This window comes from Corapipo altera, unplaced genomic scaffold (genome assembly GCF_003945725.1).
Source record: "Corapipo altera isolate COAL_440 unplaced genomic scaffold, ASM394572v1 112, whole genome shotgun sequence".
Taxonomy (NCBI): domain Eukaryota; kingdom Metazoa; phylum Chordata; class Aves; order Passeriformes; family Pipridae; genus Corapipo; species Corapipo altera.
The window spans coordinates 5,110,694-5,123,677 of record NW_020884899.1 but is presented as its reverse complement, the minus strand read 5'-3'; the positions used below and the strand labels follow the sequence as shown (position 1 = coordinate 5,123,677).

Genomic DNA, 12,984 nt, shown 5'->3' with positions numbered 1-12,984 from the left:
GAAAAGGTACGTGGCAGCTGACATCCCATTCATGATGAATAACATGGATACTGCAACGAAGCAGGAATTACCAAAATACTGTCTTACAAACCTGCATTAGCAGGTACCCAAGTTCTGGCAGTCTTATTTAAAACAAATTAAGGAAGGCTAGTTACAAGAATTAGAAGTAAAGTTACAAGAACTAGAAGGAAAAAAAAAAAGTCAAAACTTATAGTCTAGAAAAATCATTAAAAACTTTGTTTCCCAACAGCAAAATCGCTGGGGAAGCAGGGCTAGTAAACCCATGGATGACTCAAAAAAAATTCTCCCTCCACTTCCTCTCCTTAAAAGCAATCAGATCACAAAGTTTATAATTCCAAAGAATAATTAATGAAAGTCCTGAAGATAAAGACCATGGACTTTTCTTGCCAAGGGCTTCTCTAGCAGTGTTAAGGGTATAACATTTTAATGAAAAACCATGAAAGTGAAGTGAAACACTCCTGAAGTATTGATTTTTAAGTAATCACATCACAGTATTCAACATTTGCAGTAGACTAACACAAACACCCCCCTGGTGTCTTAATTACAGATGCAGAACTAGCTTAGCCTTCTCCAGTTAAAAAAAATAATCAAGTAAATACTACAGTAGCTTATAAACTAACTCTGCATCTAGAAAATGAATAGCAGATTAGTTGCTTAAAAATAATTGTATATTGGCCCATTGAACTAATTATTTTGTGTTCATTGACGTTGAAAGAAGGTCTTCTTCAGCTTTTTCAGAGTTGGTCTGATAATATTTATCTGGTCTTCCTGATTTCTCTGGAAAGGATAAATGTGGTTTGTTTGGGTTTTTTTTTTTTTGTAGTGTCATGACTCATTTGGAAGCAAAGAATTAAACAGAATCTACAGGTTTTTACTGACCTTAGACTACATAAAGGCCTTGGTTTGTTCAGTAGGTTGACAGAGCACCTGATCTATGACCACAGAGGTTCAGGTCAGCTCTTGCTCTCACACAGAAACTCAGCAGGACATGAACACGTGCACCAGAAGGAAAGTCTATTGTCCTCCTTCTATCTTGTTTGAAAAAGAAACAATCTTGAGGACTGATCACACAAAGTGGAAGCCCAAAAATCTGTTAAATTTGTATCTGCAGCATTAATTCACCGTGCTCTTTTGACAAGCCCCTGGACTGCTTCTTACTTTGGTTTTAAAGTCAATGCAGGAATAATACCACTTATCAACTTCAGAGGTGTTATTCAGATCAATTCAAATTAATTCTAATCTGTGAAATACTACTATAATAGTATTGCCATAGACAAGTCCTAAGTAGGATTGGCTTAGAAATGTAATACCAAGTTTAATAGCTCCAACAATTGGATCACTACTTACTAAACAGTCCATTTCATTGTCTTACTAAGATTGTAACACAGAACCACCAAAAGGACAAGAGATGAGAGATTCAGCCATTTAGGAAAAAAAAAGTCTTGGAATTACATGTTTTAATCTGTTTTCTGCAGGAAGGTGAATTCAGGTCTACCTACAACTATCACTTCATGATTCTCATTGCACCATCCTGTTTTCTGTTACTTATAATGCTGTGAAAAATTACACAGTTTGAACTGATGCTTTCTATGGGACATGTCTATCTCAGATTTTTTTTGTGTGATTTTTGGTGGTTTTTTCATACAAAACCATGATCCAAAATGATTTACCTATTTCTGGGAACATGACAAGAGACAAATATGCTTTCTTTCACATGCCAGCAAGTTGAGAACTTTCTAAAAGTAGCCTTAAAGTCCCTATTTCAAAGCAAGAACTGATAATTCCAACAGATTTTTCTTCTTGTTGTTGACACTTTTGCTCTCACTTTGGACACCTACCCAAAGCCTGGTCAAATATAAACTCTAGAAAAATTACTGATCACACCTGCAGGTAAGAACTTCCACACTGCAGGAAGTTTGGCCTGCAAAGGTGTCATCTTCACAGGCATCTTGGAAGCTGTCACAGTGACTACTATTGATCACACTATTTGGATGCCATCCATACAGAAGTGACTGTACTTGCTCCACACTCTCACGGCTTCCTCCCAGAAGAGGACTTAGGCCTGGCTTATGCCCATAAAGATTTAACCTAAGACTATAAAGGCCAGAGCAGAGCTCCTTTTTAACAACTGCTCTCAGGTGCTTGAATATATAATAATGTTTGGCAGTGAAACCAGGGACATCTTTTTATCATGCTGATAATGAATTTTTCTCTGTTTTCTATGCTCCTGCCCACATATCTGAACACACACACAGACTTCAACAAAAGACTGAAATCAAGTCACTTGCCTTCTAAGGAGACCATAAAAAACCCACCCAAATTCAACAAAAAAACCAACTGTCTTCAAGTTCAAAAGATAATAAATTGTGGAAACTGTGCAAACTAGAGTCTGAAGGAATGTGTCTGAGCCAATGAGGCTATAGAGATCAGACTAACATTGCAAAATCAAATCTTAGTCATATCAATTTAGGCTAAAAGAAAATTTTTGACCCCAATTCCTTCTCTTGCTACACAGACTGAATTTAACACTCACCTCCTAAGGAACTGTGTGATATATTTGTGTTTGAGAGACACTAGAAAGTTTATGGATGAACTTAACAGCCCACACGGAAAACAATGATATAGTGTGAGATTTGCATAATGTGGAGTTCTGAGTTCTAATTAATGGTGGTATGGAATTATAATTATTAGGAACATACTCTAAATTATTCACACAAAACTAAATTATCAGTGGAATTACTATGGAAAGAGGCAGTGATGTTACCACACAGTTGAAGGCACTCACCATAACACACACACAAAAGCAAGTTACATTAAGTCTGTACAGGCAGCCTTGACATTGCTACTTTTTCTATGCTTGGCCTTGCAAGGCTGTTACATGGATAACCACAAAACCTACTTCACTTAAACTAAAGAGTAAGGTTCATTTTAGGAAGCATGTGAGAGTTACAGGGGTTAACACAGTGCTGTTGTCTTAGTGGCACTACTGACTGAACTCAAGTAAACTGCAGCCAACCTTCCTAATGAAGGGTGTAAGAACTGAAAAGCTTTATTAGGAGGTTGAAATTACTGGAGTTGAGTAACAGATGTGGATTATCAGTTTTTCTTTCTGCTAGCCTGATAGCAGAGGTTTTCATACTCAGAACTTGAAAGCAGACAAGAATTTCATTTCCCAGTTATAAAAAGCTGAGAGCTGGAAGGTAATTATGCACTATGTCTGAGTCCTGCCACTTCAGAGACATTGTGTCTCTCAACTGATCAGTCAAGCCAAGTTCTGCACTGGGATTTCACCAATGCTGAAGGCAAAGTGCAAGATGATAGGAGCTGGGAAATGGAGGAAAAAAGAAGCAGAACCAATAATTCAAAAAAATTTAAAAATAATTAGTATATTAAATAATGTTAGCAAAACAATGAAGAAAGATCAGATATTTTAGTAGAGACTCAGAAGCTGATTTGTTAGGGTGTATTTGTACAAACTGAATTGCTTGGAAAAGTCTGTGTCACTTACTGAAACTGTTGAACTGGGAGTGTTTGTTCCATAGCCAGACGAAGGAAGGGAGGCCAAGGACCAGCGGCGTCCATCCGTCCTGGGGATAAGACGTAAGGGAAATCACGGTCAGGGACATACTGGGGCTAATTCTTAGGAGAAAAAAAAGCTATTTTCTCCCCCAGATCTCTTAACCTCACATTTTTATTAAAGTCTCAAGTTATTCAGATGAATTGGGTATCCTAATTAGAATGACATTTGTGAAAAAGCAGCCGGACTAAGTTTTAAAAGTAAAATTAGGTGACCTCGGAAAACATAAAGCAAATGGGCATCAGACTCCTGCATTAAGTAGATGCTTTGTATGTGTTACCACTTGTACAAAAACTGGAGTTTTTAAAACAGACAAATGAAAACAGCTCCCTGCAAACTTCTTTGAAAAAAGACAGTCATGCTTAAGATAATTACTTATGCATTTTCTTGTCTTCCAGATGAACATTAAAACTGAGAACAAAAAAAATCACATTACATCAAGAATCAACTGAAAGCAGATTCATTTGTTTACCTAGTCAGAAAGCATCACCTGGCACAGCTGGGGAATTAAACCCACAACAGCAGATACAAAATACTAAGACAGGAATCAGAGAACTCTCACTTAGGGTCTCCCTTTCTCCTCCAGTTAACGTAATATAGTGGCTATTCCCCTACTGCAGTCAAAGAAACCTGACTACTGGGGAAAATAGCCAAAATATGGTGAATGAATTGCAGAAAAGGTCTTGTTTTACCAATGTCAAAACTGAGGAACTACACGACTGCTTTCAGAACAATCAGTATTTCCCTCCCTGAAACCTTCTCCACCCAAACCCCAAGCCTACTTTGGAAAGATATGGGGCTTTCTGCTACAAACAAATACAGTGCATTTATGCAAGTGCATTATAAAATAGGATGTTTGGTAAAGGTCTGAAACAGTGATAATAAAACCCTCAACTGTTATCTTCACAGAAGTATTTCTCATCCCACTATCCACACTGGTGAAGCCTCATCTCCAGAAAAAAGTTCAGTGCCCACCAGACATAAACTCCTGTTTGCAATTTTCCCAGGTCTAGCTCCTTTTATTTTCAGATGCACAGCACTCTTTGCCATCTATCTTAGAAGGAGAGGGAAATAAATTCACTGTTCCACATCACTAAAAAAATATTATGTCAAGAGTTTTAAAAAGACTCACGCTTCATGAATTAAAAAAAAAAAAATAAATAAGGCTGTAATGCAGATTTTTATTGCATGTGTATGTTATAGCTAAACCCCATCTAGCCACAGGTGATGTTTTCTTTGGGAAGAGAATTCAATGTAAAAGAACAATCTCAAAATTATTCCAAGAGAAATGGAATTCCTTTCCTAACCCCAAAAAACCAACAATCATCAGAATTACAAAGTTGTTTCTTTCTGTGGTAAGTGACTGAACATCAAACTTCAGTGATCTTCATTCAGCTTCTTGTAACATACAGAAGCACTGGGGAAACCTTTAGGTTAACGATTCAACTTCAGTTTGGACTCTGAGTCCCAAAGCAAGGCAATCTGCTCACAGGAATGCACAACTCACTCACTTCTTGCAAAAGGAAAGCCTAATTACTTTTCTACTGAATTACCTAAATTGTGCACTGAAATAACTTCACAATCTTCATTTTGAAAAGGTTAAATAAAAAATATATTTATCAGTTAGAAAATTACAGGACACCCCTTCATGCTTGGGCTATTTTCTGCTGATGCAATCAAGGCAAGCAATGTGCTAAGCAGTCAGGACACACATGTCAGCTCTACTCTAGCAGAAAGAAGTGGGACAAGACTAGAAATCTTCCAAATCAAAGGAAAAAGGCTTTAAAAGAAAATTCCTCCTTAATTTATGCAAAACATTTCAAAGTTATTTCAGTGTTCTGTTAATAAACATATTTTAGGGAGATAACATGCAGTATTGCTTCGGGAAAAGACAATTGGAAAGAAATCTTTAGGGTTTATATTTGTTTATTATAGACTCCTTGCCAGCTCAACAAAGACATGCAAACAACAAACTTTGCCTCTCAAATGACATTTTAATTAGTTAATTAAGGAAGTATTTTTATGGCAGCTAAATGCTATTTAATGAACAGTAGACCAATTTCAAACAATAAAGTGTTAGAAAAACAACGCATCTTCTCCAGAGCACTACCTGTTTATCACTTTGAGACAAAATGCAAAGATTTCCTGTTTCAACTACCAAAAAACAGAAGCTAAATGCCTAAATGGGGTTGTTACAGCAGGAACTTGTTAGGGACACAGGCTCAGCTGCACAGAAGCACAGTTCATACACACACACAAACAGCAGCAATAGGATACACATTACCTGTCTGCTCTGTGTCCGTGGCTGTATGGAAAAAATTGTACAATAATTATGAGAGAGGGAGAAGTAGAAGATGCACATGATTTCTGAAAAAAACCTCCATCTCCTGTTAGTGGTATTCCTCCAAGATCAGTTTTAGTGAATATGAGCACAATTAACCATACATTTACTTATTCCAACAGGAGGATTCCTGAACATGCCAACTTTGTGGCTATGACACAGTCATTGAAAGGGATTTATGATTAAGCACAAATCAGACCAAGGACAATCCAGCAGTATATTGTAGTGGCTTTACAATAACACATGCTTTTCAAACACATTTCCTACTCTGTCTCAAGAAAGAACTCATCACAGAGCTTCAATGAAAGAATGGAAATCACAAATGATGTCCAAACAGAACAATAAACGAAGAAATTACACCACAAATAACAGGTAGAAAATCAGCAAAAAATAATTTCTGTGATTGCAGTGGCAGGAAATCAGGTAAGGGCCATCTCTAAAGACCCACTGAACGTCAATGAAAAGGGTACTGTGAAATATCCATTTGTCTGGCAGCACACTTGCAATTACTTAATACCATCATACAGAAGTTATTCTGATACCCCTATGTGATAATCTAATCTGTATCTGTTGTTACTGCTGGCATAGCTATTCAGGGTGTAATGCAAGTAGAAAATAGAAACAAGTTGCTAAAACAAGCTGTGCTTAAGTGTTCTTTTCACTGGCAGAAAAAAGTATAGAGAGGAACATGCATACTATAGAATGAACCACTGTACTCAATAGGACAGGCTTAACCTTTATTCATCCATTTCTTTAAAAGTTAGATTTAAAAAATGGAAAAGTATGAAAGGGAACTCTTCAGAGTTTTATTATTAAAACATTTATTTGCTGTCTGAACCTTTAGAAACCATAATCCTGAAGCATCAAGTTGAAAGATAACGTTGAAAAATTATGTTAAGTTTTGACAGTGGTTTCTGCTGCAATTTTTCTCCTGTGTACCAGCATCCAGAAGTCCAGACACTGTGAAAACTGGTAAAAATTCAGTGGACTTCAACAGAGCTGATTGAATACTCCCAGATCAGGCTTAGATACCTCTTTAAAAACAAAGGTGGATTCTGTGAGTCCACTGAATTGTTTTACCATCAGGGAAAACACTAATTTTTCTCTCTGAGGCAACAGGAAAATACATATCCAGTCTCTTACATTTCACATGCTATTAAAAATTTTTTTCTGACATGAGACATGAAGACCAAAGTCTATTTCAAACAGTATCCAAGGACACTGGGTCTTCCAGTGAATCACCTCACTGGAGAAACGCTCCAGGATTTTCCTGCCATTCAGATTAAGGGTGAACCTTATTCCATCAAATCCTAACCCTTTATTTTCCTTTGAAGTTTTGAGACCTATCCTTTTTTCTAACTAGTCCTCAAGCTAAATCTGGCATTCTCAGAAAACTTAACTTCCTCTAAGGATGATCACAAGTTTCCCATCATCAGATCATTTTAACACAGACTAAGTTTTTTTCCAGCCAAGGCAGAGCACAACAAATTTAACTTTCTGTATTGTTATCCATTTCTGCCTACCTGCTGGGATACAACAGTCAAATCATCCCTTGCCTGCTTTTCCCAGCTGTCTCTATTCTTTCTGTCCTACTCCTCACACGAAATTCATTAGAGTATCAGATTTCTTTCCACCAGTTTGATACACAGCATGGCCAGCACCTGTCCAGCATTCACCGCAGGACAGATGATGGCTTCACATTCAGGTGCTGCTCTTCTAGAGGCTCTTGTGGACTTGCAATTTCAATTATCAGCTATTTTCTTCATTAGAGCAATAATGTTCTCTTGACACCAATGCCCAGGACAGTAGAGAAAACTCAAGAGTCAGCACCAGTCAGAAGGCAGGGAATGAGGGCACACAGAGTGGTTGGTGCCTAATTTTAGGTATGTTTACAACTTTGTGCAGATGTAGCAAAGAAGATCAGCACACTCTGAACACATCCCAGTGAGAGCAACATCTAGGACTGCAACTAAGTTACAATTATCCCAATCATGACTGGTTTCAACATCACTGTGACTAAATTATTTGTCATATCACATACCCCACATGTCATTCTTCTGGGAGAATGTTGCCTTCTCCCTAGGCAGCATTAACTACTTAATTTGCTTTTATCTTCTTCTAGCTCTGAAAAGTACATTCTGGGTGCTGCCAAGATGCAGCCCATAAAGAATAAAATATAAAACAAAATAAAACACAAATTTTTACATCAGACAAAGTAAAACTCAATGAAAAATATCTTCTAACCTATAGGCCATTTCTAAATAAAAGTGTATAAACTATGTGCTTGCCAGTCCAAAGAGAATAGATCCTGCCTTACCTTCGGGCAGGAACAAAGGAAAAATGAGCAGGTGCATTTGGAGAGAAGTTCCTGGGACTGTCCAAAGGGCTGCTACCTGTTTGAGAAAGCCAAAACAATCAGTCCAAAACCATTCCATTCACATTTGCAACAGCAGAATGTGTTTTCACTGTGTAGAAAGACTTTCTAGTCACAAGTAGCTGGAAATATGGAGCTTTGAACCTTTGAGCATTTGAGCATTAGTTTGCTAAAGAAATGTTCTGGGTATTTTCCTCCTTTTAAAATAATTTAAGGTGTACGTTTTATTTCCTATTTTCAGGTAAGTAATGTACCATCCATAGATAATATAGTCTTTTAATATTCTGTAATAATTTCGATATACAAGCTCTTCCTAACACTTGTCAAGGGAAAATTTGAGTTAGAAATTACACTGATGACAGTTTCAGGAATAATAAATAGTAAGAAAACATTTCTTCACAATGTACATCAAAGCTGAATGTAAAATTGACTGAGGGGAAAAAAAAAGACATACCAAAAGAACAGCACATGATAATAAAAGGACTATACACATGTAAGATGACTGGGCTAAAATCTACCAGTATTCACCCTAACTACCACTTTTCTGAAATAGTACTTCCACCATGAAATGAAAGTAACAGTGAAATTATACAGCAAGGAAAAAAATAACATTTAATTTTCTCTTGGAACAAGTTTTTTTCTCTGGATTTTGACATATGACGTGTAAGCATATGGGTGGTAAGAGGTTTATTGCAACGTATTTTATTTCAAAGTAAAAAGCAACCGTTTTGCAGAAAGCCCTTCTGAAATCCAGGATCATTTACAAACTAACTGCTAGAACCTTTGAAAGTTATGGATGAATCAGATGCTTCACATCAGTGAGTGTACCTTCTATCAGGCATATTCTTCAGTGGTTTGCTCTCTCTGATCATTAATACATGACAAAAGAGGAACTATACATAGTAAACACATGTCAACAGCAATTTCTTTGTGCACAGACAATAAGATAACATTAAAATAAGTCCAGGAAAACAGAATAGATTCCGGACAAGCAGTACACTGCAAGGTACATAACTCATAAATGTTTTTAAATTTAGATCCCATACAAAATGGTTTTATTTTAAAAGTTATGTAGAAAAGTCAAACCAATTACGAGTCATCTGCAAAGGACTTGTCTCTGCTTCAAGAGAAGTACTAAGTGACCCTCAGACCAGCACTGTTTATGAGATTACGGGCCCATCCAGCAACACACTGCAGCTTTTAATTAAATCACCTTAATTTCAATCAGTTATCCACATAACTGCTACACTGAGAGAAGCAGAACACAAGCACAGTGCTCAGTTGAAGGTAACATTCCCTCACACTTCAGCAATACAAATGGCTCACCAAAGTCTGCAGCAGCATCTCTGCACAACCTCCTGTGAGCAAGGTGTGCACACCTGGCACCCACAGCTGGGCAGGGAGGGATGGGAAGAGGGGGAACAGGCTAATACCTTCTGGGGTGTGAGGATGGCCACAGTGCAGCACAGGCCAGCAAACTCCATCTGGTCTACAAGTCTATGAGGGGAAAAGCAGCAGCTGGTTGAGATTAAAGCAGCCCCAGGCTGATCTAACATGTGTCATGGGGTGATGAGAAAACTGGAGAGGTAAGTGAATGCCAGACCACTCTACAATCTCCTTCATCAAGAGCAAACGAAATTAAAAACAAAGGGTTTGAGCAACAGGTTTATTCTCTTTTGGCTTGGTTTTCTTCTGTATTGTTGGTTAAGATTAACAATGAGTTCACATTGTAATATAACAAAATGCAAGTCTTCATCCAAAACTGGATACTGTTTAACCCATTCCCAGTATATCACAAGTGAACAGAGGAAAGAGTGATCAGGAATGAGTAACTAAACAATTTTTGCTGCTTCATTTATTAAGTTTGTACTCATTTTAATTCTTATGGTCACACTGGAAATAAAACCCAGAAGCATCATGCTGCCTTTGAACCAAGAGAAGACAGAGAGGTATGGCAGTCACAGTCTAGGTGGCACTGCAAGCTTACAAGATGGATTTAAGAAGAGGCCACAACAGCCACCAAGTGAACAACTGAGTTGTGCATGAACACACACGTCCTGGTGGCAGCACATGGCTATAGGGTGAGGGTCACCAATTACTTGCTAGCAGAAGGCTGAAGGAGCATTTTAGATCCCAGGGAAATGCAGCAGGAGTGAGGCCTTTCCATGGTTATGAAGGTGATCCAATGAAGCAAGGAAGGCTGTCAGCTTTGGTGGGAACCTTGGCCTTTGCCTTCCCATTTTTCAAGCTTCACTAATGATGAACCCTACTGTGTCAAGATGATCCTTTTGAACAAAAAGCTCATTGCCCAACGTTGTTATAAACAAGCAATGAACTGTCATTGCCTTTTTATATCTTCATCAATCTTTTGTGAACTTTCTGGATTATGATCAAAATAAAATTTCAGAGTAACTGAGCAAATTGGGTAATGATAGTTTTTAAATATCAGAGTTAAGTATGTGGGTGTTCAAACTCTTCTGAGCCTGCACAACGTGGTACAGAGATACTACTAATTTTTAGGCAACTACTTTTTCAGATGTATTTGGCATATTTCCTTCCAGACACTGGAATTTTAATTAGATCCCCTGTGATTTGCTTCTAGTGTTAAAATGAAAAGCAATTAGTTTTTCTACTCAATTCAAGTCTGGGTGAAGCTTTTAAAAAAAACAACAGGGAGAAGGGGAATTACTACTTTCCCTAAAATTTCCCAGTACTGCTGCATCTGCTCTAGATGAAGGCATTTTAATAAGAGAGGCCTCAGTGCAATGGTCTCATTCACCGAGGCTGATCGAAACCCTATTTATTCTGCAGCAAAGGTAGATTCTCCTGTTGCTCAAGGGTTATAGTTGGCTACTATTGAACCTGAAATGACTCTGCCTCAAGGGAGGCTGTTACACAGAATGATTGCCCATTAGGTAAATCAACACAGTTACACAAACGCCAATAATTCAGGCAGGAACCTTTACATCTTCCGGACACAGGAAGAAGGATGCAGCCAAGGCATTTCTATATCCACTACCCTCAAAATACGAAACCAGGCCTTATTGGCAATAGATACATGAAAGTGTCAGCTATCACCTACAAACATGACATTCACCAGATAGGTTATGAGTCCAAAAACTCACAACAGAGCCATGTTGTAAAACCTGCTCCTGAGAATCACACAAATAAATAAATACAAAAAAGTTTTCGTGGTCTTCTATGCAGCATACACAAATATTACTTGTTGAACATTAACGCAAGCAGCTAAAGGTCATATTGCATGCTACAGAATTAGCTGCCTTCCAGCACACATAAATCTCAAAATGATCAAAAAATGTAAAGTACCCTGTGTACCACTGGCCTCACAATCAATGAAAGCCACGGCGCTCTCACACCATCTGAGGATCACACACATGACACGCCGAAGAAAAGAAGCTTTGATAACCAGGGCAGGATCTAGAGTGGTATGTTACATACTCTGCCCTCATAAACAGGCCATAAATAGGGACCTCAGTAATAGCCATTTTTCTGCCAGAAGGTGGGACTGAACTTGCAGTGTAAGAGTGGAATCATTCAATTCAGCAGCACAGTGCTGCCTGCAGCCAGCTCCCTCCGCCTGCCCTTACAGATGGCAAAGGTCCCAGTAGTGACAAGTGTCTCCACTGAAAGCCAGCAAGCAACCTGGTTACCTTACAGTTATGGAAAGTAAATTTTAAAATAGCCTGAACTTCAATTTTCCAGCTGTAAGAACCTATCCCTTTACTAATAAATTATAAAGGTAATGTTACTACTTTGATTTTAAGCTTTGCGATTTAAATTATGACCTAATGGTAACTTAATTATCAACCTCACGGTGTAAACTCTTTGTAATTTTCAGATTTTAAAAAATGGATTCAAAGAAATACAAACAAACATAAGGAATATATGTGTGTACCTTTTTCCCCACTCTCATTTCGAAAGAAAAAGAATTTAGAATAAAGGCAAAATTTTCAAACTTGTATCCCTAAAACTTGGAACTACAAGTTTGGGAGACTAAACAAGTAGAGTGACTTACCCACTAACTTGACAAGCTGTAGCTCTCTATGCCACAGTACTGGCTCATTTTGGAAAATGCTATTTCATACACTTTGAAAACTGAGCTAGCACACTTAAGTGCTCTTGATTCAGAAGTGATTTCATGGCAGAGTTAAAATTGTTTGGATGTACTTCTGTCTCAGATGTTGAGATCTCTTAAGTAATACTTTCCCTCTGAATGTCCTAGGATGTGAAATTGCCTGGTATCTTGTTGGGATGGTATTTCAGACAGTATGTGCATCTGCCTGTTCCTTAGGAGGTTCATTCTTACCTGACAGAAAGACAACTGAATCTCACCCACTGACTTTTACAGTACACACAGAGGAATAACTCCTGGGATTAGTGCCATACAGGACCTCATTTTAGTGTGGTTTCTGAATAGAAACATTTTAGAAAGCCTCCCCGATTTCTCTGCATGCTTGATGTTCCTTTGATTTGTAAAAGAGGTTCAGAATGGGCATCAAGAAGACAGGACAAAAGTTCAAGACAAAACAGGCTAGGGAGTGACTCCAGCATTTCTTAGTAACTCATCAGTGCATGTGCCTGAACAAACAGATTGATAGATTCTGTTCAAATACTAAACAAATATCACAGCCTGTTCTCGAATTCACATCT

At 37.9% G+C, this 12,984-nt stretch overlaps 1 protein-coding gene across 10 annotated transcripts in view; it reads right to left on the bottom strand.

Annotated features, from left to right (window-relative positions):
• Positions 1-12,984, bottom strand: part of MAST2 (microtubule associated serine/threonine kinase 2) — a 192,168-nt gene that overhangs the window by 52,937 nt on the left and 126,247 nt on the right. For 9 of the 10 annotated variants that reach the window (XM_027648987.1, XM_027648977.1, XM_027648978.1 and 6 more), the window contains 3 exons: positions 8,257-8,332; positions 5,883-5,903; positions 3,530-3,608 (listed from right to left, as the gene is read on the bottom strand). In XM_027648987.1, coding sequence (XP_027504788.1) covers positions 3,530-3,608; positions 5,883-5,903; positions 8,257-8,332 — 176 coding nt within the window. The remainder of the gene's footprint in view (positions 1-3,529; positions 3,609-5,882; positions 5,904-8,256; positions 8,333-12,984) is intronic. The other variant, XM_027648979.1, reaches the window with a different exon arrangement.